The 23995-nt window shown below is 41.7% G+C and overlaps 1 protein-coding gene across 1 annotated transcript in view; it reads right to left on the minus strand.

The window, feature by feature from the left end:
* Positions 1–1036: 1036 nt before the first annotated feature.
* SHC4 (SHC adaptor protein 4) overlaps positions 1037–23995 on the minus strand; it is a 31794-nt gene continuing 8835 nt past the window's right edge. The window contains exons 2-12 of the mRNA XM_051796571.1: positions 23604–23674; positions 16565–16628; positions 15558–15677; positions 13890–13943; positions 10827–10878; positions 9699–9825; positions 7528–7705; positions 6298–6358; positions 4743–4922; positions 3011–3264; positions 1037–2284 (exon numbers count right to left, since the gene is read on the minus strand). Of these exons, the coding sequence (XP_051652531.1) occupies positions 2129–2284; positions 3011–3264; positions 4743–4922; positions 6298–6358; positions 7528–7705; positions 9699–9825; positions 10827–10878; positions 13890–13943; positions 15558–15677; positions 16565–16628; positions 23604–23674 (1317 nt within the window). The 3' untranslated portion in view covers positions 1037–2128. The remainder of the gene's footprint in view (positions 2285–3010; positions 3265–4742; positions 4923–6297; positions 6359–7527; positions 7706–9698; positions 9826–10826; positions 10879–13889; positions 13944–15557; positions 15678–16564; positions 16629–23603; positions 23675–23995) is intronic.

Raw genomic sequence — 23995 nt, forward strand, 5'->3', positions numbered from 1 at the left:
ACAGCATCTTGACTGGCAAAGTCAAACAACTTTGATCTCATACTATCATAACTCCAAATGCTCTTATTCTGGTCATGAGTAACTTGGATTTGTACTAAAAATAGAGACGGAGTTCAGCACATCTTCCTTCTATGACCTGTCACAAACCTCAGCTTTGATGCAAATATCAAACCAGCCCTATGCAGGTCTTTCTCTCCCCTTGACATGCCAGAGAAGTAGCTGGTTTTGCTTCACTGTTTGATCAATAAAGTCATGTCAAGCACATTATGAAGTCTGGTAAGACGTGAGAATGGAAAGGCTGTTACTCAGGGGTTTAATATTCCAGTCCCAGTTTCTTCCCAGCCATCCTTGCCAGGGCACAAAGCTCCAGCATGAGCTCCTGCTGGAGGCCTTCGCCTGTGAACACGTTGCATAGGATAGAACAGGCATAAGCTTGGGCTTCCTGTCTGAAGGCATCAAACATTCCAGATTATTAGCAGGGAATTGAACTGCTAATGTTTTAAAACCTCTCATTTCTTCAGTATATGTAATTGAGTATTCTAATCATGTTATTATCGAGGAATGAAATGCATTTTATGGCTATTGGCTGAGAATAAAAATAAAGATCTTTCCTAGTCAGCTCTAAGTGTGGCTCTTTACATTATATTTTCTCCTTCAAGGAAGCTTGTTTTCAATAATTTTATCTGTATATGACCTCTCCTCCTGTTTTCCAGAGGAAAGAGCTCATACTACAGCGTCCCACTTAACATGAGCACAGGCAAAAGAACAGAATGTATTTTTTCTAGTCAAATCTTCCAGCAATTGCTGAACTCCACAACAATTGTCTGCCTTAGGAACCTGAGCTGGTGGGCTGGGAGACAGAGAGAATTATCTCTGCTCATGCCAGAGGACATTGTTTATCTTAAAGGCACAACTTTCTCAGGCCATCACCTGGGCTACCAGTTCATTTCCCAAATCTCCCCTGCCTTTCTTCAGTTACTTATTAAATCACTGTTTCTTCAACAGGAAGCAAAATAAATCACTGTTCACTCTGAACGTAGGATTGTTCATATTTAGAGTATTTATTGTGGCAAAACAATTAATAGATTTCCTTTAAAAGACCTTTTTCCATGTTTAGGAACAAATGGACTCTACGTGAAGAGAGGGGAAAACTGTATCTTGTTTTGGAAAGAACACTGAATAAGGACACATGCAAAGTTCAAACATCTTTCAAATACATTTTGAGTTTTCTCTCAAAATGTATCATTAGTTTTGTTCAGCTTTTCTAGTTTGTAAACAACTATGTAATCAATGAAAATATATTTAGTCTACCTTTTAAAAAGATGTCTCCAGTATTAATTGATAATAATAGTAAAATCATATGCAAGACAAAAATATCAGGATCTAGCATGCTTGTCCTTCAACAAGTTCTATTCCAAAATTATGTTACATATATTAATTTCAACTTTGTAAGTGTTCATAATCTCAAATCTTTGAGTAGTCAGTGACAACAAATGATTAAGAAACTGGACAATCTTTCTGTACTGTGAACACTATTCATTTCAAACATTACTTGCTAGTAAAGTGCTGTTACAAGCAAAATGAAATTGTTAGTGTCTATTGAAAGAAGATGACAGTTTAGTAATATTCAAATTGTACTTGTTTTTGGCAAATAGTTAAAAGCTTAGACACGTTGTTTAACCACCCAAAACTAATTCATTATAAATAACATTGGTTTCCAATAATTCTATGCTAAAAGGCACATACTAATGTTCCAGCAGTTCATTCAAGTGAGCTTTTGTATGTAGAGTTTTAATTGTGCTTTTAAATAGTTACTGATTCAGTATGACCTCGAAAGTGACATTTGTGCATGTCTAAAATACCTTCTCACAAATCAATCTCGCACTCAGAAGGTGTAATTTCGTTAAGATTAAGATTATATGTATCTATATAACTATGCTTGTTGATCTCTATAGATCTACATAGATATACACATATACATATATTCATACATACACACACAAAAGGGTTTCTTCTGGAACAGCAGCAGAAAGTGCAGTCTATATTTTTTTGAATTGTCTTCATAATAGAAAGTTCTCGGTACAGTTTTCAGATATGAATTGTTTTGGGATTTGTGAGATCCAAGGGATTATTTGTGATATTGCATGTGTCCCATATTACTTTCTTTCCTTACAGGCTGCTTCAAGCTCACTTCACTTCCAGAGGAGATGATTGGCAAATTATTTTCCATGTGATACTGAATAAGATGACCCACACTATCAAATATATGGTCTTTGGTTCTCACCTAACGAAAAAAGCAAAAAAATAAATTTATGGTTAGATTGTGCTTAGAACTAGTCGGACATGATCCTAGCACATTAAAGTCAAAAGGCATTTGAGCCACTGAACTCACTGGAGCAAGACCATTGGCTGCAGACAGCAATTCAGATCTGTCCTTTGACCTGCCATTAGGTGACATGAAAAGCAGAGGGCTGAGCTAAAGAGACTGTATGTAGAACTGGGCTGATGCTGCAAAGGGGAATTAAATAACTTTTTCTTTTTTCTCCACAGAAGAGATATTTTTTTTCCTAAATCCCACTGAGGATTACTTTTCTGATTTACTCCCTCCTCAGAGATGTCACTCAAGAGTGACATCCTCCAGCCCTGAGCAGAAACAAGTAGAATTGAACTGACAACAAACCAGCTCTACCTTTTTTGTATCCAGAAATTCATTATTTAAGGTTAGGGTTATTTTTCTAGCAATATAATATCAACTCAAAATTTGTGCTAAGGGTATACACTAATTATCAGCATCTGGACTAACAACACTATTTAAGTACCTCACTTCTATTTCCATGGTACTTCAGCGCTTATAAGTTCTTGAATTGAACTCTCAAACCTCCTGAAGCCACTGGCTACATTTAAATAACCTGGATGGAATCAAATCAGTTCCACTTCCTGGAATGCATCCGTGCCTTTGGATTGAAATACCTTAGCAGCATTGAAATTTCAGTGTATGCAATATTCATACCTTGCCTTCAGGATCCACCAAGAGCAGATGCTTTGCTTGCCCTCCCTGAAGTCCACTGAGGACAAACTGCCCAGGTGACGTTGTGCTCTCTCGCACCAGAAAATCCCCGTCATTGACTAAGAGGCTCTCTGCTGCTTTCCTGTTTAATTTGCCATGGTAACAATCTTCATTCTTTAGCTGTTGCTTTATTTGTGGCAGAACACAGAGACCAGCTGTGTTGCTCGTGGCACTCTGCTGAATAGCTTCGGGTAACTCTGAAATGAATTGAAGGGAAATGTATCGGACACCTCACCTAGAACTTCATCCTAAATGGATGCAAGACAGTATTTTTATAGCTTTTTAAAAATTCAAATGGTTCAGTCTTGAAGCTGTGGTCAAACCAACCTTACAGACTGTAAGAATATGCACACATGAATGCTCAAAGCCCTGCAGTGCATTAGGTAGAATTATCACACCATCTCCTCCCCTACCTTAGATGGCAAAACCTTGGGTCGCTAGGCAACAGGGAATAAAACCAGGAATTTTTCTGATGCTGTGCTGTTTTGGGTTTATATTTCTTTGAGTGTATTAAAAAGTCAAATCTTCTCTGTAAAAACAAGATTTTTGTTGGCTTTTTAGCTTTTTTTTTTAAGATCTTGTTTTTCCTTCTTCCTTAATGAGCTCTGAAGAGATTGTCACAGATCATTGGGAGAGTCATGTTGAGTGGCTCCAGCTCTGTGCAGGAATGTAAGAGAACATAGCCAACATAGCCAGAAGGGAAGGATTACAGCATGATGCATTTGCTGTGAAAAAACGAACAATTTCTGAATGTACTAAAAAAACTGGGTGGTTTGGGATGTAGCCAGTCAGACTGCAAATGATTCACAGGCAGGGTTCTTCTAAGGAAAATAAGAGGATACCACTTCTTCAATGGAATTGTGCAACCTAAGGCTCCTCAGGATATAGGCAGTTCCTTTTAGAGCATGATACAGCCCCAGGTTGGAAATGTCTCAATGGTCACAGATTTTGTTTATTGTAGTTCTGCCCAGTCCTTTGTCCACTTTCTCATGTGGAGCCAACTCCGACAGAGAAAACACTCAGTGGGAAACCATAAAAGGCAAAGCTAATAAAGTCTTTTCAATAATGAGGACAATCAGTAGCAACTATATAATTATTTAATGGATATCCACCACTTTGAGTCCATAAATCAAGTTTTAATTTGACACACATTTAATAGATACTACTGATCAAACAGTTTGATTTAGAAATTATTGGATGAAATTCAGTGGTCACTTATGGAAGAACTGAGAAAAGACAGTCACAATGATCCCACTTTGACCTTGCCTTGCATGCTACTGCCTGTGAAGCAAAGCCATCTGAGGTCACTTCCACCTTCAAGTGGTTAAGACCTTGAGCATACAGGAGAACCCTCCTCCTTGAGGCATGCCACTGTCCCAAGGTTTTGTTTCATCTTAAAGAATTGCTTATCATTACTTGTGGAACTCTGTATATTGTCATCAATCGACTACAGAAGATGAAAGGTTACTCTGCTTGTTTACTGTCGATATTTTTACTCTTTAATCCCCTTTCTCTTGAATTTAACAAGCAAAAACAACAAACAAGCAGGATAGATTTCTTCCCCCCGCCTTTTCCCTATCTCCTATGGGAAAACCCAGCCTTTCTCCCTGCACACAGATGACAAGGCCCCTTATTTTGAGGGCTTAGACAGACATGGTATTGCAGTGGGACCTACTGGGCTGGCGCAGAGGGCTCCCCTGGCTCTGTGCTGCTGCTGTACCACGGGCTGTGCAGGCTGCAGGCTGCAGGGACTGTGTGTTGATGTAACAAGGGTCATCAAAGAGATCTGTTTTGTAGGCAGGTTTCAATACTGTTGCCTCTTTTTTTGTCTTCTGTGATCTTTCATCACAATTACCTGCAATTGGTATAAAGTATGCACAGATTTCCTTGGGTTTTCTTTTTTTTTAATCTCAAGTTTAAGTAACTGTAACAGCTGAAATAGGAATGATGTACTTCTTCATATCCCACTAAAGTAATTCAGAAGGAAAAGAAACATGGGCAGATGAACTTGTTTTTCCTTATGGCTAGAAGGCACAAGGTACACTATCCAAAATTAATTAGAATGAAGTTTTCTGCACTGATTCAGTTCTGCTTCAATCGATGTCAGCAGTGAACTCCACACTGATTGGAAAGAAATTAATATATATGATTCTACAGAGACACAAACCATATATGTTGTTTGTTGCAAAACCCTTTCCTTCCCCTCTGCACCACAAAAAGAGCTTGTGGGAAGCTGAACAATTCTCTCTCTTGCTATTCTGGTGGACCAGGAAAGATGGAGGGGTCTGGCACTTTGTGGCTCTGGAGAGCCAAAGCCACATCTGTCAGGTCAGGATTCAAGCCTAGGAACAGGCTCACAGAATATCCCCTGCAGGGTATGAAAATAATAGCACTGCAGCTTGCCAAATAGCAGGCATATTTTTGCTCTTCAGCAAACGTTTTATTCATAGATCTATTCATTCATTCTTTTATTTGTTCACCCTCTCTTTGTAGAAACCATTTGATTCTCCCTCCCTTGAATCGGAAATAACACAAGAAAGTGAAGTATCCCCTGCAGACAGAGTAATGGATCACTTCAGAGCAGTGCAGGTGGGAATTCAAAAAGGACCTCATTGTGCAGGGAAAGAGATAAGCTGAGGAAATGTGCTCAGGGCGTCAGTTGTGGCCAGGGAAGACCAGAAAGAGATGGAGGCTGATGATCTCCTGGGGTCCCTGAGAGCAGGTTTTGCTAAAGGCAAATTGATCCTGGGCACAAAGCTGCCTAAGGCAGGGGAAGGGCACAGTCACACTGAGAAGTCAGTGATGCTGAAGCCAAGGGACCAGGCTCTGTCGGAACAACAATCTGATACTAATAATTTGGGTTTCACTGAGCATTTGTAGGGGGAAGGGGTATATTCAAAGACTGAAATGTAATGAAGTATCTTCCTTTTTCAAAGGGTATGAAAAAAGGGAATAAAACAACAAAGAGTATGAAAGAGAATTAAAAAAACAAAGAGCTACTGTACAGTGTCATGAGAAGTAAAATAAGACTGCCAGCAGACATGAAGATAGATTAGTGGCCTTTAGAAAAGCTGTAAGGCTTTTTTGTCTGCCCTTCATCTACGGAACTAAAAATGACCCACTAAATAGAACACTTTTCACCATTGTATCGAAAGCCAAGGGACAGCTCTTTCAGGCAGCCTGCCTTGGTTAATTCTGCTTATACATGAGAAGGAAAAGAGAGTACATACCCACAGCTTTGTTTTCTTCTGGACAATTTTCATATATATTGATGAATGTTGGGCTGCCTGCCTGTAGAAAAATTGTAAAAACAGTCACACAAAGCAGTCTCTTAGAAAACTCAGGCAACTTTAAAACATTCAAGCACTAGTTAGTTAACATACTTATAAATGTCCCTTGTGATAAAAACAAGGAGAAATAACTACAGGTATCACAGTTTGAAAGTGAAATGGTCACCAAGTTGTCTTGGAATGGGAACTGAAGGGAAAAACACAAGGTAACGCTGCATGGTAAACAGGCATTTTCATTTACATGCCACAGGGTAACTCCTTGGAACAACTGGCAAGCTTCAGGTGCAAACTCAGAATACAGTAAAACACTTTTAGAATTAGAGAACTGGAGAGGTGGAGACCACCAGGCCCACAGCCGAGATGTAGAGTATGGTTGGTGTTCAAGCAAAAAATGGAGGGAGCAGTAGCACAGCAACACAGAGCAGCCTGGGAGCAGTGGCCACCAAATACAAGTAACACTTGGGAGCAGCAAATTTTTAGACAGAACCAACTGGATTCCAGCAGGCACATGAGTGTGCTCCCTCTGAACAAAGCAGTGGTGCCTGTTTTCCTGAATGGGGAAAGGATGGTGTTCCCAAGGATTCGCTCAGCAGGCTGTAAAGTCTGTGCAGCCAGTCTGAACTTGGCTCTTTTTACTCCCTGATTGGTTTTTATTCCCCACTATCCCAGACAAGAGCCACAGATATCTGCATCTTCTGTGGCTGATTTAACAGAGCCTCTTGAAACACTCCAAGAGTAATGAATGTTGTGTATGTATTGCAATCAGTTGATGTTGTATGTATAAGTTGTAGAGCATAATGGAAAGGATGAAATATTTATCAGATCACAGAATCAGGAGCCAGGAGGTCCCAGATTTTGCAGATGTTCTCTCAGACAAGCTATTTAAATCAGTATCTATTTTCTTCTTACAGCTAACGAGTGAACAAGGGAATATTACTTGGTCTCCTAAAAGTACTCTAAGGACAAACCAGTTAATATTCAGAAAGTGCTTTGGGATTCAATTATGTACTAAGCATCATTAAATCTAGCCTAAAAAACCTTTTCCCAGGATAATCAGGACCTGGTTCTGATGTTAATGCCATGCTTTAACACCACAGTAATGAATAATAATTTTATTATTCATTCCCATAATAGGCAACGAATATTTATCCCAGAAGATGATGTACTTACTGAGCAATACTGCTTTTTGTACTGGAAAGGACACTTAGCCCTTTGGTCTGTTTGCACTTTCATTCTCATGTCTAACACTCCACCGGTGGGAGGCTCCTTCCCTGGAATTTCGTTGTAATATTCATGATCCTGCCTCTCCTGTGAATTCCCAGCTGATCCATTAGTATTTGCTGCCTCACTGAAAAAAAAAAAGGGGGAAAAAAAACTACTGATGTAATCAATTGCTTTCTAGTGTAGGCAAATGTCCCCAGTGTCTGCACATTGCACAATACACAGATCAGCCATATGGAGGCTGTAAAGGGCTTTGGGCCTGAACTTTCAGAGCTGTTTATTTTTCCAGTTACTTCTTCCTGAATTGAAAATTGAGTCATCTCAGTTTGGGGTAAAGGGAGGTACCATTATTTCCTTAGCACTGGGAAGCCCAGATACCTTTTCTTTGACTTGAAAATGTAAGAGGTACCTACTGAAGCTTTTAGAGAAGAGTGTCAATATATTGTTCATTAAGGTATTCAAAATTCTGACCATTAAACTAATTCCTCTGGCTTATAGGCTGAACTGTATAAATCTAAGAGATTGCTGGGGGGCAGACAGACCTACAAGAGGAAATTAAAACCTCATGGCATTTAATCAGACAAGCCTATAAATGGTTTAGAAAATCAAATACTGCTACCAAAAAAAAAAAAAAAAGTTGTTTTCCTGAGTGGAATGTACTCTGAATTTAATAACCATAATCAATATAAGTGTTCTGTCTCAGCTTGAAGAAAACACTGAATGACATGAAGGAGAGTGCCCAATGTTTTTCTTGAGCTAAACCAGAACGATGACAGTTTAAATGCACAGCTGATACACTGCAAAGCAACTAGGTGCTTCCTGTACTGTCTCCGGTCCCAAAATAAAAAAACTCATCTCAAATCTTACTTTTCTGATTAACAAGAGTATAATTGGATAAAAGGCCTCGAGCAGGAAAGAGATAAAGTTCAAGTAGTTGATTATGTGATATGTAGTGCAAGTATTTGATTATGTGATTCATAGTAGTTTGGAAGGGAGTGACTCATTCACACAGCAATATCCGACTTCTCTGCCCGAGGGCTGGCTGCAGGTTATGCTCCAGGAGGAAATCTAATTAGCCTCTGCCATTTCTCCTTGCTCCTATGATACTTGTGGCATAACCTAGCAGAGTTTCATAGGAAAGGCTTTTCTGCTGGTTACTGGCCCCAGGGAAAACAGACCAGTATTAGCAGTGGAATGGCAAGAACCACTATATACACTGAAATAAATATAAGCTGGAGTTGCTCTTATGTAATAAAACCAGCTCTGCTGTGTTGCATGAGGCACTGTACCAGGGACACTGCCTGCACAGGGCTCCAGTGCTCAGGATGCAGTTAAATGGTGCTACAGCTTTGCCTGCTCACAGGAGGTAGCAGGCAATCAAATTTGGTGTTACAGTAAAAGACGCCTGAGAAAAATAGGCATGGCTAACCTGTGAGGAGAGCCATAAATTAGAGCAAGAACTGTGTCCCCAGTGCAATGGAAAAAGGGTAATTGAAATGGTGAATCGTGGTCCAGAAATTAATCTAGGCCCTGTATTTTGGGCAATGTGCAGAGGACAGGGCTCCACACTTCCAAATGCCAAGTGCTGGCTGTGTTTATTTCAGTACATGAGGCTGATGTAAGTCATGCCAGGTGAAACCCGAGGCTGTTGCCAGGGCATAAGCAGAATAGCAGAAAGGTGAATTAAAATGGCTTTTTTCCCCACCCCACACTTTCTACAGCTGCAGGAGACTTAAACTTGGCACAGGTCAGGACTGAGCTCAGCCTGTGTGTGTGTGTGTGTGTGTGCTATTTATAGAGCTGAACTTACTTGGGCAGAGTAATTTGAACATTTGTTCAACTTGCATGACTTAAGACAAGGCTGTTTTATCTAAGGAACAGTACAGCTACATTCTGTGTTTTGCACCTATACAAATGTCACAGAAACCACTGGATTTCATGGAATAAGCTAATTTTAATCTATTATACTCTGCACATACAGACATATATTACAATTAGCATATGTCCAGAAAGCATATCCAAAGCATCTTACTTATGAACCACTCTGTGTAATGTATTATTTTCCTGAAAAGTACTAAAGAGAAGGAAAACAGCAGTTAAGTGACTGAGAATGTGCTGACCTTTCATTAGGTGTAACCAGGCTGGATGGGTTCTTCAGGTACTGTCTGAAGCGGAGCTCAAAAGCCTGCCCTATGGTGTTTATCACCTCCTGCGCCATCCCATTGGGACATTCCAGAATGTGGCATGCTGCAAAGAGACACCTTACTTTAATTACTTTAATTACTTTAAATGTAATTTATAACAGAAAATTCTTAAGCTTATCACAATAAAAATGGGCATGAAAATATGCACGTATATAGCTTTAGGACATTATACAGACTGAGACTGATCACGTGCTAAGGACATTGCTCTAGATATATTAATCACAGTATCATCTTTTTTTTTTTTTTATACCTCAATAAAAGAAACTCTCCATTTATGCTTCCTGCATCTTCTTTTCTCCCTGTGCCTTGCAGTAAGGAGCAGCAGGGGAGAGAACCAGCCCTACCAATGTGCAGTTTTCTTGTGAAACACCATGAAAACACAAGTATGGGCAGCTGTGGCAGCCTGGGGCTGAGGGCTGGCAGACCAGACTGTAAGGCTCCAGCCCAGCCTCTCCAGAAAACATCCTGATCTTATGAGCCACCCACAGCACCTTTCTGTGAGTCGCCACTACCAGCTTCAGAGCCATCAGCGGGGTTGCTCTGAGAATTGTCTGGCATGAAAGAAGCAGCCAAATTCCAGTCTTTCTTTTACTGCCCACAAACAATAAGTGATGGAAAGGGATTTTATCCCCTGGGTTGGCCTCCAGAGGGGAGAAGGTCTCGTACACCTGAGTATATATATAAATATACACCCCTCTGCCTTCTAGCAACGTAGCCAGAAGTCTGGGTTAGATGAGGAGGCTCATTCACTACCCTTTCCTCACCTGGAAGTTGTCCCAGAGCAGGGAAAACTCCTACCCCTGCATGGAGCCAGCAGCTGGTACAGCTTTAGCCTGACCTGTAGATTCTCATTTTGTTGCACAAAGAACATGACATTTAAAGCTACAGCCTACATACCATTAGCCCTATCCATACAGACAGAAATTGTACAGAATATTGAGCTGTTCAGTAGCTTTCTTGTTTTAACAGTCAAACAATTTCTTGTTACATACAAATAAAGCAATTGTATAAACACATATAACAATTTGATAATTGTTGCAATACCTCTCTGATTAACAGGATCTTTTGCTACATATGCAACATAGTCTGTTGTATCCTATGGGAAAAAAGACAACAAATGTATTGAAAATTATCATGATGAACCACCCTACCACCATAGCAAAGCAATTGAGTATAGACAGATATATTTTTAGCTTTAAAATGTGTGCTTCCTTCAGGGAAAGACCACCAGAGGTACTGGCAGAGTGAGCTAAGGCAAACATCAGTGACACTCTAGTGGCTGTGGACACAATTGTCCCATGATCTTTTCCTTCTAAAAAACACACCAGACCATTTGGCATTCTTTGGGTCTTCAATAAACTGTGTATTCAATTCCAGCTCTGCAAGCAGAGTAGAAACACAACTGGTGCCTCATCAGCAGGCAGTGCTGCTCTCTTCCACTGCTCCCTCAGAGTAACTCATCAGCTTTTGGCTGGGACAGCCCTTATCAATATCACTGGAAGGTATAAAGCAGTGCTAATATACTGTAAATGACAGTGCTAATATACTGTAACATTTCCAATTTGTAGCATGAAGGCTGAGTTTTGAAAGAGTCTTAGAGAAAAGTTAAACTTTAAAATGCTGCAGAATAAAATAGGTATCTGATCTCAATTGCTGCTGCCCAAATTTAGTCTGGCTACGATCAGGTTAAATTACTCTGGATCTCAAAGCTGCTGCTGAAATCAGACAACCACAGTATAATCAGTTGTCTGTTTCTGATTCTCCTTCCAGCCAGCACTGAAATAATCCTCTTTTTCTAAGCAAACTGAAAAGGGAACTGGAATAGAAAAATCAACATTTCTAGTCATACCGCAAAAGCAAAGAGTGGCCTGATAATTCAGTGTTATAGTAAAATTGGTGAGGTAATGAATAACATTCTTTTAATTATTAAACATGCATTTTGTTATTTTGGATCTTTAAGGCGGGATGGGGAAAATGCAATTCACAGCTTAAAGGCATAGCTCTCTTGAGGGAAGATGCAATCAGCTGGCAGGAAACAAGGCCCCATTTGCAATATGCACAAGAACAATCATTTAATAATTCACAATGAATGACACAAGAGGCAGGTCTTGGGGCAGCAGAACTTGTCCTAGATTATTCTTTTTAAATCTCCAAAGTTAATGTCATTAAAACAAAGCAAGCTAAATATTTCTTATGCATCTAGTGAACTCAATTTCCTTCCTTTTCCTCTCAAGTTTTTTCTTAAAGATCATAAATATTTTAAAATAAATTAGATCTAGAGAGCAACCAGAAACTAACGTAACTGGAGCAGTACCTGCTATTTGTATGTCTTTGTAGTGTTTATGCACATGGCTGGATGACTTTGCTTTAAAATAAAGCCAGAAGAGGCTTAATTTTCAGGCAGAATAGTGTTACTCCTTAACTGCCCAGAGCGACACTGAACTGTGCTTGGACCCTGAGTGCAGGGGCAGGTGGATAGACATGTCCTGGGAAAACTGTCTCCCATTTTAAATGTAAAGGGAATTTTGAAAAAATTACCTGAACAAGACACCAAAATTTCCCATTATGTGAAGGGCCACTAGATTTATAGTTACCACTGCTGAGCAAGACCTCTATTTTATATATCCTTCCATTAAGAAGTGTCACCAGCTGCACCACCAAGCCCATTTCCTGCAGCACATCTGTGTGCAAGCACATCTCTTGGTGGCCCTACCATTAAGTACTTACCAAACCCAGCCCTATGTAGCCTGTGGCATCTGATGGGATCACTGCACAAGACCAATGCAGGATCATAATATAAAAAAAGACTGAAAAAGGGAAAAAGGCCCTGGAGAATTACTCATCCAACCTGCTTAGCTGAGGTCTGAAAACACATACCTGAATTTTTCAAACTGGAAATGTTACATAAAGACAAACCAGACAACCAGCATATGGGACATGGTAAAAACTTCAAAAGCAAGTCACCTTAAGGACATATTTAAATTGTTTAACTATTTGGGCATTAACATGGTGATGCTCAGTACAACAGCATGCCATCACTTGGAGCTACTTGGAACTCCATATCAGGAAGGGTCTGCAAAGTCCAAGGACTCTATAGTGCAGCATGGTGTATTAGGATAGCACAGGCATCTCAAGGTGAAATTTGAACTTCTTAGACTCTCAAAATGCCTTAAGCTTTAAATGGGATCTTTAAGGATGTAGTACTTTGGCACCAGGCCAGTGCTGCATCTCCCTTCTGGGTGCAGGACTGACAGCACAGAGACTGCAGACATTCTTCCTGCACACTTTCCAGCCCAGCTCCAGAAAGCTCCAGTTACATCACCCACATGCCCTTCCAAAGAAGGGCTGTCAGCCACACAGCACCAGTTCCCAGCTTTTTTCTCCTGACTGCTCCTAAATCCAAAGAGGCAGATCTGTCATTTTCCAGTCAAAGTTGGATCTGGCTTCCATCACAATGTCATCAAAAGCAAGACCCAAAGAGCCTTCACTTTTCCCTGTTTCATAACAGAAGAACAGGGAGACATTTAACAAAATTGAAGGGCAGAAAATTCAAAACTGATTTAAAAAGTTCATGCCACATGGAGGGTAAAATTTGGAACACTGGCAGGGCTGGGTTTGTTTATAGATGACATTTCCTGCTTACAATCATTGCAGTAAAGAGTTTGGAAGAGGATGGAAAGCCTCTTACCTGAAAACATTAATGACTACATAACTATGACACCAGGAGGAACAGCCCTATCTGAAGGAAAAAGGTGGTTATGCCACATCTGTCTCATAGGAGTTGTTTGACTCAAAATTCATCTGGAAGTATAGAGGTGCCAGTGCTGACCACTTTTGTGACAGGTATTGGATTACAGGGATCTGTAATCCAACCACAGTACTGATCAATTCCTTTGTTAATATTCTTATTTTTAGATCCCCAAATCAGAGCTCTTTTTCAGTCCCAGTTCCTCAGTTTTCTTGTATTACTGGTCACAATCCAGAAGTGTGGTGTACTCTGTTAGTGTTTGTGGTAGGAAGGGATGAAGCAAATTATTTGCAGTTACTTTTATTCTCATAATAATTTCATTATACCTGCAGAAGTGTATCCTATGAATCAATACTTACTGGGTCACCTCCAGAAGCAAATGAGATGGACTGCATATGATGGTTGGCAATAATCTGAAAAGCATAACAAACTAGTTAAACATGATCATAGGCCACACCTTAGGAAACAGCAGAGCATATATCTTCCTAGAGCAAGCAATTAAGTTCATGACAACTCAGTCCATTAATACATGAAGAGAAGGAAGGAGATAAAAATAGGAATAATTTTGAGACTACTCATTCATGTTTAGTAATGTCTAGCTCCCTGAGTAATCTTCCTTAAAGAGTTTTCAGAATTAATTCAATCACCAACTTCTAACCTAGTCAGGATGAAGCTGAATGAAACTTTGAAGGGGGAGTAACTGCAGACACTTGCAAAGTCTTGGGATATGAATTAATTTTAAAATTACCAATAATTTTGTTTAAATGTTTGATGTATATAATGGTGGTGTTTTTACAAAGAGGCCCATTGATAGTCTGATCATATTCTCTCTCACCATTAGCACCAAACTGTTACCTGGCAGAAATTTCACAAGCTAGATCAAGCATCAATTCTTCTTGGTTTCAAACACTACCTCATCTCTGGAGACAAACTGTTTTTTATTATAAAATCAAGTGCAATAAATTATTCAGGTGTGAACACAATGAAATATGCTAGGTAGCAGCACAAGACTAGAATAAGAATAAACAGGATTTTCCATTTGAAAAGGTCTAGTAACTATTTCAAGACAGTGCCCTGCATGTCTGTGTGTGCAATGACCAGCACATCAATGTATTTGGAAAGAGATCTGTCCACCTGGTACAAACAGGAACAGGTTAAAAGGGCCACGTTTTAGCTGCCAAACCCCAGAGCTTCACCTGCTGTAGGGAAGCTCTTTCCTGCTGCACCCAAAAGGAAACCTTGTGCCATAAACCCTAATCCCTCCTAGCACGGATGTCCAATGGACAGGAGACCTCTGTGGTACAGACAAACCCCCAAGAGCTGCCTGATGCTCACTGTGGCATCAGCTCAGTGCAGGGACTCCTCAGAGCCAGTGAGCCAAAACTACCTCTCTGATGTTCCCCTGCTCCAGCTTGGAGCAAAAGCTGCTGCTGGCCCAAGGCGAGATCATTCTGGGAGCTGAAGCCAACAGGAATTAGGTGGGCAGGACAAAGTTCCTCATCACATCTGCCAAGAAGGAAGTGAGCACACCCCAGTTCCAGGCTCTTAGGAACACACCTCGATGAAGCCTAGAGACTTTACATAGTGTAATTGATTGTACATATATATTACCCAGCTGTAAAATAGCTTTGAATGACACCAAAGCCAAGCTCTCACTTAATATTTATATCCTTTTTTTTTTCCCCTTAAGACTAGTCAGAAAGTCCAGTCAGAACTAGTGCCTTTTTTGTCAGGCACTGAGGCACTGTGCAGGCAGACATACACACAAACAGTTTGCCAAGTGCTTAAGGATCCCCCCATGGAACAGACCACCATAAACAAAAAGGGCATGTGCTGCACGTCCAATTCCCCTAAAGTGCTTTCATTTTTAAATGCAGAGGCATCATGTAATTCAGCTTCACTAGGCATGCACAAGTCTGCTAAAGGGTGCTGCTTTCCCTTTGAAGGGCCCAGCCTTTCCTTCAGAAGCCACTGAGGAGGAGAAAACAGTAGCATGGATAAAAGGACACTGATTACATGTATCCTACCTGCTGAGTGTCAACATTAATCAAAGTGAGGCTGCTTGTTGAAATGGTCAGCTTTATATTCACACCAGAAAACTGAAGGTTACTTTTGCCAAGTACAGAAGACAGAAACTTCACTGGAGGCTGTGAACGAAGAAACAAAAGAAAGAAGCTCTCAGGTGAGTCTGTCAGGGGCAGAAACATATCAAAGTCAAGCAGCTTTTACAGTATCTTATTGAGACTTTCAATGGAGCAGGGATAATGGCTTGATCAAATGCAAATAGATCTTCTAACAGACATCAGCTCTGAATACAGTACTGGTAGGCATGGTTTTTATGTCAATAATGGGAGAAAAAGTTTTAAAGTAAAATCCCAGTGAGCTAAATGTTATAGCTGGCTCAGTAATTCAGAATGTGTAATTTTCTTTCAGAACTCTTTGTTTCCTGAGAATGAAGTGCTTCTGTGTAAAACAAGAAATTCTCTCCTGTATTCATTTTTCAGGAGTAAGTTCATTCCTCCCAAGCTCCACAGTTACAGAAGGAAATCAGTAAGTTCCTCTGGACACGACCCAACAGTAACCACTGAAGTTGCCCCTCATTGAATCCCAGTTACTTAATAAAACCCATTAAACACTGCCATTTTAGTTGTGTTTAATTTTTTATATATATAAATAAGAAGCAGGTGATCCTCCAGTGAATCAGCTCCCTTTTGCAATCCAAAAAACCACCCAGTTCCAGTAATTTGCCAGCCAAAACCTAAAACCTGTAAAGCACCAAGCACTGCAAGGGCTGGTAGAAGCAGGAACTCTGGCAAAGCATTAATCCTGAAGAAAATAAAGTAGGGCATGGCCTAAGCCCCAAACCAAGCAGGCTAAACACCCTGTTACCAGCACTTTCATGTTACATATAGCGAGTTCAGAGGGATGAATATGTGCTGAATCCAGTGTGGACTGAAACCTGTTTGGGAATCATGTATCCAGCTTACCAAAAACAGATATAGAAAATTAATTGTTCAGCTAAAATTGTATTTACCTTCCGCTTTTTTATAGCTCCGTTTGTACCTGATACCGCTTCACACAGTCGGCTTATTGCTTCCCTGCAAATAAAAAAACACAGCACAAGCTGTTGGATCATTTCACATTCAGCATCTGAAACAGAGCCAGCAACGCTGCAATTAATTGTTATCAGCCACTTCTAAACGCTTAAATCTTCTGGAAGGTCTTTCACAGTTGTTTTTCTTTTTTCTTTCCTCCCACTGTTAAAAAAACCCCACAACTATTTAACAAAATACAATGATTCAACAGCCTGGCTTAGGCTGATTCTTTTTCTTCAACAAACACATCAGATTCACCTAAGGAAAGTTTGTTTAAAAACCCTCAAACATAATTAACCACAAGACGCTCAAACATCCTCATGCCTTCAAATCCTCTTTCTCGGTATGGTTGGTAGGTCTGCTGCTTGGCAGGAGGGGCTCCTCCCTGCTTAAATCCTTCCTCTTTAGTGCAGCAGGTGCATGATGAGGGAGCCCAGCTGGGGGCCCTGATTGCCTTTCTGGGACTTGGGGTTTCTTGCAAAAAAAAAAACAAAAAAAAAACCAAACAAAACACCAGGAAAAAAGTGTGGAGGCATGAGTGGGGAGGTGTAACCAACTCCTCCAGTTCTTTTTCGGAACTGAGGTCTCAGTTCATGTATTTCCATCTGTGTCAGGAGTTTCCCAAAGTAGACATTCTTTCTAGCCACCCATCATCCTCTACAGGTGCCTCTCAGTTAGGGCAGCAGAAAGGTAAGGCATAAAACACTTGCAGTGTTCACTGGTCTATATTCAAGGCAGCTAAATCACACACAGTATAGCAGAGTGGCGTGCTGTGCCTATTTTCCACACTTGAACAAAGCAAATTCTGGTCTATGCTCAGGCAGGTGACTGGTTTGGACATGCAGTAGAGCACTGACTGCCCTGACTGAGGTCAGCACAGCAGCTGGAAAAAAACTTTTTGCAGGCAGTGACAGGCTTTTCCTGACTGATACCTATTGCTCTGGAGTCAACAGAAAAATGGTGCCCCCTTCCTGGGCTGGAATGTGCTTGGCAAGTTTTCTTAACTTTGCCTGAACATCCTGGTCTGAGCCACAGCCCCTGACCTCTCCAGCTGTCCTGGCCCTGAGCCACAGGGCCTGTCACCCTCTTGGGCTTCGGGTCCCACATCAGGCAATTCCATTTTGAGGCTGTAGCCTCAGCCTTCCTCTCTTGGCTGAATTCAGTTGGGCTTCCAAGGGTTGGGATTTGGTTTTGTTCTTAAGAGGAAGGGAATTAGTTTGTTTAATTATTTGTTTATGTTACTGGATTATTATCCAAAGAGCTTCTTAGGAAACGAGCTAGTCAGGAAAGTTTGTCTGTTTTCAGATCCTGGCGCGCGTGTGGGAGGAAAATGCCACTGGGCTTCATTTCCTGAGAAAGTTTTGGTTCAGAAGGGCTAAAAAATATCAGGAGACCACACAATGGCAAGAGGCTCCCGCCATCCCATGAAGCAGAGGTGCCCCAGTGAGGAGTGTGGTCCCCCCAGGACCCTGCGTTGTGCTGGGGAGCAGATCAGAGAGGAAGCAAAGCCAGCACAGCGCTGGTGAAGCCCAGCATTGCTGCTGCTCCTGCTCATCACCCCGAGCTGCTACATCAGTGGCCTGTGTGGTTAAAGCCCTGAGGATCAGTGGTGTACCTTGAGTCTTCTTGTCAGAGAACATCCTGGGAAATCCAACCTGGAGACTGTCAAATGAATGGAAACCTCACCCATGGCAAAATGATAATAATATGATTAATACGTTCTGAGCAAAAACAGCAGGGAAGAAGAGGGGCCTCATTGAGGGCTACACAAGATGGGTCAGAAACCCAGCCTTTTAAACATTGCCTATTTTTAGCATTTTAAAGCAAATACTTCCCCCTACACAGTTGAAAATATGTTTTTGAAGTGAATTCCTGGTATCCTTGTTTAACTCCTGTTTTATATAGCTGTTACCAGTAGAAAGGCCAAAAATAAAAAAAGATTAAAAAATAAAAGGCAAAGGCATCGTGCAGGATGATCTTGCAGATTCCAATAATCAGCTTGGAAAATGAGAACTCATCTTCTCATTCAATATTAAAGGAAATTAAAATCAGAGCCAAGACATTAAGGCTACTTGGAGTCTTCAAGTCTAGCCCTACCTAGAAAGAAAACCAGATACTAAACAAATTGGAAAAACAGGGAAGTCATCTCTTTGGTGACAAATGAGTTCTCACATATGCAAGGCAGCCCATGTGGGTTAAGGAGTTGTAGGCAAAGTTGCCAGCCATGGAGCTCCTTCTTGTACAAGCCAGTGTGGTGGCTGCCCAATTAACCACTCTCTGAAGCACCTGTCCAGCTAAAAGGAACTAAAAAATAGGCAAACCATTTCTACTTAATAGTTGCTATTACAACCTTTGGGTAGGAGAAGTTATCTTCTCACAGACGTTTCTTGCTGCATACCTCTGGGTGGTTTTCCAAGTGGTCAAACAAAATTTTACATTACTTTAAAGGTGTGAAATGCAGCAGCTTGGTAACACCTGCTGCTGTGACTGAACACTTCCTACCTGCAGTCATTTCCATGAACTAGAAACTGCACCACACATTAGGAAGAAAAGAAACTCTGGATACATCCGTAATGAATTGAAATGGGATTTACTGTATCTGTGCTTTCTTCTGGGAAATCTGCTATTAATTCATTCTTACAGCCATTTATTTTCAAATAGTTGCTTAGACAAGTCTCTGCTTTTAATCTGCTGGATGGTACACTCGTGCACAGCTCACACAGCTGATCTTCCTGGGTGGATGTGCAACTAATGGATACCGGCATTTGCTTGCCCGTTCGATATCTCCCAAATCTGTGGCAGTACCAAAAAATGTGGCCTTGTTATTGCAGTCATATTGCTGCTGTTTCTTTTGGTCCTTCTTGTCATTCATCCCAACACAAAACACTTTGGGTTGTTTTTTTTGTTTTTCTTTTAAATCACCCTGAATGAGGTAACTCCAATTCTGTACTCTGCAGCAGCTCTTCTCCACCCTGGGAGGAACAGAATGGAATCGGGAGAGCTGTGAGGATTTTAAATTGTTCTTGCAGTTTAAGGCAAAGAAAATCTCGCCCTTCAACTCTTCAGGCATCTTCTGCCATTTGAAGTAGATTCACTGTCTGCCAGTCCTGCAGTGCCCATACAATTACATAAACTGGTCATTGTTTCATTGACACAGTTTTCCCCTTTCCGTAGTGAATGGAAGAGATCTGAGTCAGATCTTTTCACCATCTTGAAAAATATTACTCTGAAGCACTTTGGTCCCCTGGGCTGTCACCACCAGCAACCCTACCATAGAGGCAGTGCTCCTGCTCCTGGCCCCAGCACATGCTCCACTATCACAGGGGGAATTTCTGCTGGGCACCAGTTCAGTGAGGATCAAGGCTGGCACAGGTCTCTGGGGGCAGGGATCCAGGAGGTGGGATGGGGAAGCACGATCAATCCTCTTCAACTGGGACACTGAGACTCCTGAGCAGGCAGCTGTAGGCAGCTCCCCACCCTCTGGGCTGAGATGTGCTGAACCGGGGCAGCGCCGCAGTCCCACGCAGTTGAATGCTGCAGGAGCCACTGGCACAGGGAATTTTTGCTTTCTCCAAAAAAAAATCTGGTGCAGCCTCCCACCCCTCAGGGCACTGCTCCCTCTGCCCACTGAGTTAGCAGCAGCCAACCCCCAGGGCTGCAGCCACTTGACAAGGGCTCAGCAAGCACTGGGGCAGGAGGGTGTGATAGGGTGGCCTCATTTTTGGCATCCATAAGCCTTTAGACCAGTTCAGCAGTACAGACTATGGGTTTTCTCTGGGTCTGCAGCCCTGGAGTGAAACCTGTGGCAGATGCACCTCCCAGAACGTGCCCGTGCGGTAGAGGCCTGTGGGCAGTAACACTGAGACACTTTGTTTATTGTTTCCCCAAAATGAGAGTAAAAGATGAGAGATGGGCTGATGTAAGCAAGCAAGCATGCTGTTGAGGATTTGCTTTTAAGCAGCTAGGGCTCTGCCTACACCATGTAACAGAAAGGGATTGTGTGGCTCAACAAAGTTGAAATTAATCCTCCAAACAAAGTCAGCCTTCTTCCAGCAGCCCTCCCCAGAAGCACGTTTCAGAGGCCCTTCACCCCTCGCTGCCTAACCATTTTCAAGTTTGCAAGTTAATGCCCTGATCCAAGATACAGAATCCCTTTTCCCATAAATGCCCAAATACAATGACTAATAATCAGCTTGATTTAACAGAAGTGGGCAATGTGTAAAAGAGCTGAAGGGGTGGACAAGGGAAGCACATGTCAGGATCCAGCAAAGGCAGGATCTGCCACAGTACAAGGGTGACAACTCAAACAATCTGGGATCCAGAACAGCAAACACAGCGCATTTATATGTAACCATTCAAAAAAAGAAAATACAAATCCCCTTAAGCAGAAGAATCTGTAACACTTATTTCCTGGTGTTACTTCTGTCATCTATATGGAGTTTGGGATCAGAAATTTCCACAAAACGGGAGGGATGTCCTAAGAGCATGTAAGTCTGGTCACAGGCAGGCAACAGCAGAGCTGGAAAACTGCTGCAGTGAAATCTGCTCTGCCAACCTCCTCACCACAAAGCCACCGAGGGTAAAAAGCACCTCAGTGCCTGGCCCCACCCTTGCTACCCTGTGGTCATTTGGCCCCTCAGCACTCTGCATCCCGTGGTCATTCATAGCTGGAGAGGCCACTTTCTGCCTTCCTTAACCACGTGCCTGGTAAGTGACTGAAAACACAAGTCCAGCAAGAAACTAGAAAATAAATCCTTCCTGCTCATCTCTTTGAACTCCTCACAGCACTTTGGCAAACATGAATTTGTTGATCTTTCCAACATTCACGTGAGGGAGGTGAATAACAACTTCAATTTTAGAAACCATGAGGCTAACTAAGCATGCACACACACATAAAGCAAGGCAGGGCACAGACATAATTAAAGACCCTTTCTGACAGAAGAAGCCACTTTACTTAGTGAAATGTCATCAAAGTAAAAATATTTTTTAGCCCAGTACAAATAACAGAGATGATTAAAATGGGATCATTTCCAACAGCTCCTTGGTTGGTGCACTGTGCATGTGTCTATAAACTTACTCCCCTGGGAGAACAATAGGGGAATAATCAATGTTATCTTTGCTCCAGTCAGCTTGCAATCGATCGAACTTTAAAGTTTGCATGCATGAGCTCAGCACTTCAGCATCTGGTTTGCAAACAGTTTAAGTTTTGAATTTCTCATGCACAAAAGAGCCCGTTAAGGTCAGCAGTGGCATTTTTTTTAGGTGATGGAAATATTTCCATTGTTAAGTTTTGACATAGTTCTGCTTAACAAAACCTTACTATCCAGCCCAAATTTAAGTTGCCAAGCTCTTGTCACGCAGTAATTCATATTCATTATTTTCCAGTCAAACCATCCAAAGCTCTGTTCTGTCAGTGTAGCAGACACTCTGTGTCTTGCAAATGGGAGATAACCCCACTCTTTGGCTGAGCTGTGAAGAACACAGTGGCCGGGCTGATTTGCTCAGTGCATTACATGGCTCTTTCTGATCAGTAAATGACAGGGCTGAGGGAAGTGTATTTGTATCTCAGGCACTTCTTCATACACACATACAGGAACTGGGTGAGTGTGTGCTTATACTGATTGTAAATGTCAACAACTGCTGATTCTGCATATCAAACAAATGGAGCAGCTTTCAAGTGTGGTATATAGGCACTGGAGGACTCAAGTTCTTCAGTTGATAAGTCTGGGAGCCAACAGGTAGAAATAGAACAATTATCTCTTAATGTTCCTTTCCTTTCTCCATTACTTCTTTGATACAAACACTTGAGGAAGCAAAAGAGCATCTGAAAATCATCCGCCAGCAAGAAGGGAGAGTTGGGCAGGTGCAGGAAACCTCAGCCACACTCCTGGTATCCTCAGCATGAACCATGTCAGAAAAGTAGCTTAGTGGATGAAGGAAGATATCTAAGGCCAGGCCAAAATGCCCTGCACCCACCCACCTCCCCAAAAAGCCTTTGGAGGTGCTGAGCTGCTGGGGCTCCATGGGAGAGCACTAGTCCTGGCTGCTGGACCGTGAGTTCGACCCGGCAGCACAAAGCACTCAGAGTTGGAAAGGGGGTGATTGTTTGGAAAACTCAAACACTCCTGCACTGCCAGACTTACAAGAATAAATGTAAAAATAAAACTGGGCTTTTCTGTTCCTGGCAGGACATTTCAGCTACCCCACAGGTGCATATATTAATAATCTACACCCAGCAAATGGCAGCAATCTGCAAGAGAAGTTGCAAACTTTCCAAAAGACCACAAAATATTTCATGTTTAAACCACATTCAGTTGTATCTGAGAGTGAATCTTTTTCTGATTTGCAGCCTGGAAACTTAGGCTTGCAGTACAGATGGAAACAGCTGTAATTCAGCATGTTTTCCTGGTGAGTCCACTTCCAGCTGAGCCTGGTCTTGGTGCAGATGAGGTCAAGCAATGTCATACGTCTGACAAAAATTCATCAGATGACCTTGCTGGATTGAGGGAGTGATGACACTTTGTGTCAGGTGTGAAGCAGCGTGGCAGGGAGACCTGTGACCGTCCTGGTTACCACCTTGGCTATGGCACCCACAGCCATGGGAGCACCAGGGGGTTTCCCCCGTGCCCCAGGACAGCCTGCAGGCAGCGCTGATCCCGCGTGCACAGTCCGGCTGCTGCCGGTACCCGACTAGCTAGGGATGTCTGCACTGAGCTGTAACTGCAGGGGGAGGCTCTCTGAACAAGAACTGGGAGAAAAATGAGCTCTGTGCCTGAAACAATTCATTTTCCAATGCAAACAGCCTATTGTAATGATCAAATAATTAAAATCATCACTCAGGAAAAAAAACCAAAAACCAAAACACGCAAACTCCTATTCAAAATTGTCTCAGAGCTTGGCAAGCACCCTCAGCTTTATACAGAAATTAGCACTTAGGCTTTTCATTCTTGGTCTGAATCTCAGTTTTATACCACCTACCTGGTGACTTGTGTCCGTGTGCCAAAGTCCAGGGATCTCATTGACTGCAGCACTTCAATACAGCCCATGTACTATGGAAAACAGAGAGACAGAGAAAAGAGAGGACTCTGTTAACATCTGGTACACAAGTAAGAGGAGGATCACAGGAGGAAGTAAATGTGGCTACCATCCACTAAGTCTATGCAGAACTACAGTCTAAATGGAAAATCAAATCAGCCATCCTAAAGCTGCTTCCTAAATAGATCCTGTTTTACTAAAAAATGTAGAGAAGAGCAATAAAGATACCAATGGCTTCAACACCATAGCACCAAAAAAAGAGTAAAACACTCTGGGGAAACAAAATACAATTATTCCTTTTTTCCAATTCTGCCTACTCTCAGTTATTGGCTTGT

The sequence above is a fragment of the Manacus candei genome, unplaced genomic scaffold (assembly GCF_025592945.1).
Source record: "Manacus candei isolate 608988 ecotype Guabito, Panama unplaced genomic scaffold, ASM2559294v1 h1tg000046l, whole genome shotgun sequence".
Lineage (NCBI taxonomy): Eukaryota > Metazoa > Chordata > Aves > Passeriformes > Pipridae > Manacus > Manacus candei.